The sequence below is a fragment of the Berghia stephanieae genome, chromosome 9 (genome assembly GCF_034508935.2).
Source record: "Berghia stephanieae isolate SIO BIC M18660-M18661 chromosome 9, UCSD_Bste_1.3, whole genome shotgun sequence".
NCBI classification, from domain to species: Eukaryota; Metazoa; Mollusca; class Gastropoda; order Nudibranchia; family Aeolidiidae; genus Berghia; species Berghia stephanieae.
Window position 1 is genome coordinate 47,362,638 of NC_088368.1, and position 2,500 is coordinate 47,365,137.

Consider the following 2,500-nt stretch of genomic DNA (forward strand, 5'->3'; position numbering starts at 1 on the left):
CATCTACACAACAGTCATACACACAGTCATACACACAACAGTCATACACACAACAGTCATACACACAACAGTCATACACACAACAGTCATACACACAACAGTCATACACACAACAGTCATACACACAACAGTCATACACACAACAGTCATACACACAACAGTCATACAAAACAGTCATACACACAACAGTCATACCACACAACAGTCATACACACAACAGTCATACACCAAAACGTCATACACACAACAGTCATACACACAACAGTCATACACACAACAGTCATACACACAACAGTCATACACACAACAGTCATACACACAACAGTCATACACACAACAGTCATACACACAACAGTCATACACACAACGTCATACACACAACAGTCATACACACAACAGTCATACACACACATATCACAACAACAGTCATACACACAACAGTATCACACAACAGTCAACACACAACAGTCATAACACACAACAGTCATACACACAACAGTCATACACACAACAGTCACACACACAACAGTCACACACACAACAGTCATACACACAACAGTCATACACACAACAGTCAACACACAACAGTCATACACACAACAGTCATACACACAACAGTCATACACACATAAAACAGTCATACACACAACAGTCATACACAACAACAGTCATACACCACAACAGTCATACACACAACAGTCATACACACAACAGTCATACACACAACAGTCATACACACAACAGTCATACACACAACAGTCATCACACAACATACACAACAGTCAACACACAACAGTCATACACACAACAGTCATACACACAACAGTCACACACACAACAGTCATACACACAACAGTCATACACACAACAGTCATACACACAACAGTCATACACACAACAGTCATACACACAACAGTCATACACACAACAGTCATACACACAACAGTCATAACACAAATACACACACAGTCATACACACAACAGTCATACACACAACAGTCATACACACAACAGTCATACACACAACAGTCATACACACAACAGTCATACACACAACAGTCATACACACAACAGTCATACACACAACAGTCATACACACAACAGTCATACACACAACAGTCATACACACAACAGTCATACACACAACAGTCATACACACAACAGTCATACACACAACAGTCATACACACAACAGTCATACACACAACAGTCATACACACAACAGTCATACACACAACAGCTACATACATCACAACACAGTCATACACACAACAGTCATACACACAACAGTCATACACACAACAGTCATACACACAACAGTCATACACACAACAGTCATACACACAACAGTCATACACACAACAGTCATACACACAACAGTCATACACACAACAGTCATACACACAACAGTCATACACACAACAGTCATACACACAACAGTCATACACACAACAGTCATACACACAACAGTCATACACACAACAGTCATACACACAACAGTCATACACACAACAGTCATACACACAACAGTCATACACACAACAGTCATACACACAACAGTCATACACACAACAGTCATACACACAACAGTCATACACACAACAGTCATACACACAACAGTCATACACACAACAGTCATACACACAACAGTCATACACACAACAGTCATACACACAACAGTCATACACACAACAGTCTAACCTCATACACACAACAGTCATACACAACCAACAACACAGTTCATACACATACACAACAGTCATACACACAACAGTCATACACACAACAGTCATACACACAACAGTCATACACACAACATTCAAGCGGCGCATTCAAACATACAGTGTACAGTAAACATTAGATCATAAGGCGGAGGGGGGGGGATAAACGCACGTGTACGTGGCACGCACACACACATACGCACACTTAACTCACTGCGATTTAAATCAGTATTTTACACACAATTTTAGTTTCATACACAGATGGTGATATTGAATGGGATTAAGCCATAAAAAGTCAGTCAGTATTTACACAGAATTTCTGATTCAAATGTTGATAGTAATAAGGATAATAATATGAGAGATAAACAAACATACGAGTGTTTTTCTCGTCACAGATTACGGTGATGGGGGAAGGACTGCTATACACACTCCACCAAATACACTGATCGTCTTTGTTGTACTATTTTATTATTTTTGTTTTTTACCATTTCCAGCCAGGTGGCTCTGCCTTCGAGTCTGGGGGTCTGAAAGTTGGTCACGTGATCTTGGAAGTCAACGGAAGCCCGGCTGTGGGACTCTCTCACATGGACGCAGCAAGGTAGGTCATGACCTCCTGGGGTAGTCACGTGGTCGAGACCTCCTGGGGTAGTCACGTGGTCGAGTCCTCCTGGGGTAGTCACGTGGTCGAGACCTCCTGGGGTAGTCACGTGGTCGAGTCCTCCTGGGGTAGTCGTGGTCCTTCAGAGCCGTAAGACCCATGGAGCCGGAGTTTATCCCGGT

The 2,500-nt window shown here is 41.8% G+C and overlaps 2 protein-coding genes across 2 annotated transcripts in view; one reads left to right on the plus strand and one right to left on the minus strand.

Moving 5' to 3' along the window:
• Positions 1–2,500, plus strand: part of LOC144980365 (whirlin-like) — a 60,022-nt gene that overhangs the window by 53,968 nt on the left and 3,554 nt on the right. Inside the window, exon 3 of the mRNA XM_078928064.1 lies at positions 2,215–2,318. Within this exon, the coding sequence (XP_078784190.1) occupies positions 2,215–2,318 (104 nt within the window). The remainder of the gene's footprint in view (positions 1–2,214; positions 2,319–2,500) is intronic.
• The window catches only part of LOC144980360 (uncharacterized), a gene marked incomplete in the record, with an annotated part of 216,919 nt that overhangs the window by 38,677 nt on the left and 175,742 nt on the right, over positions 1–2,500 (minus strand).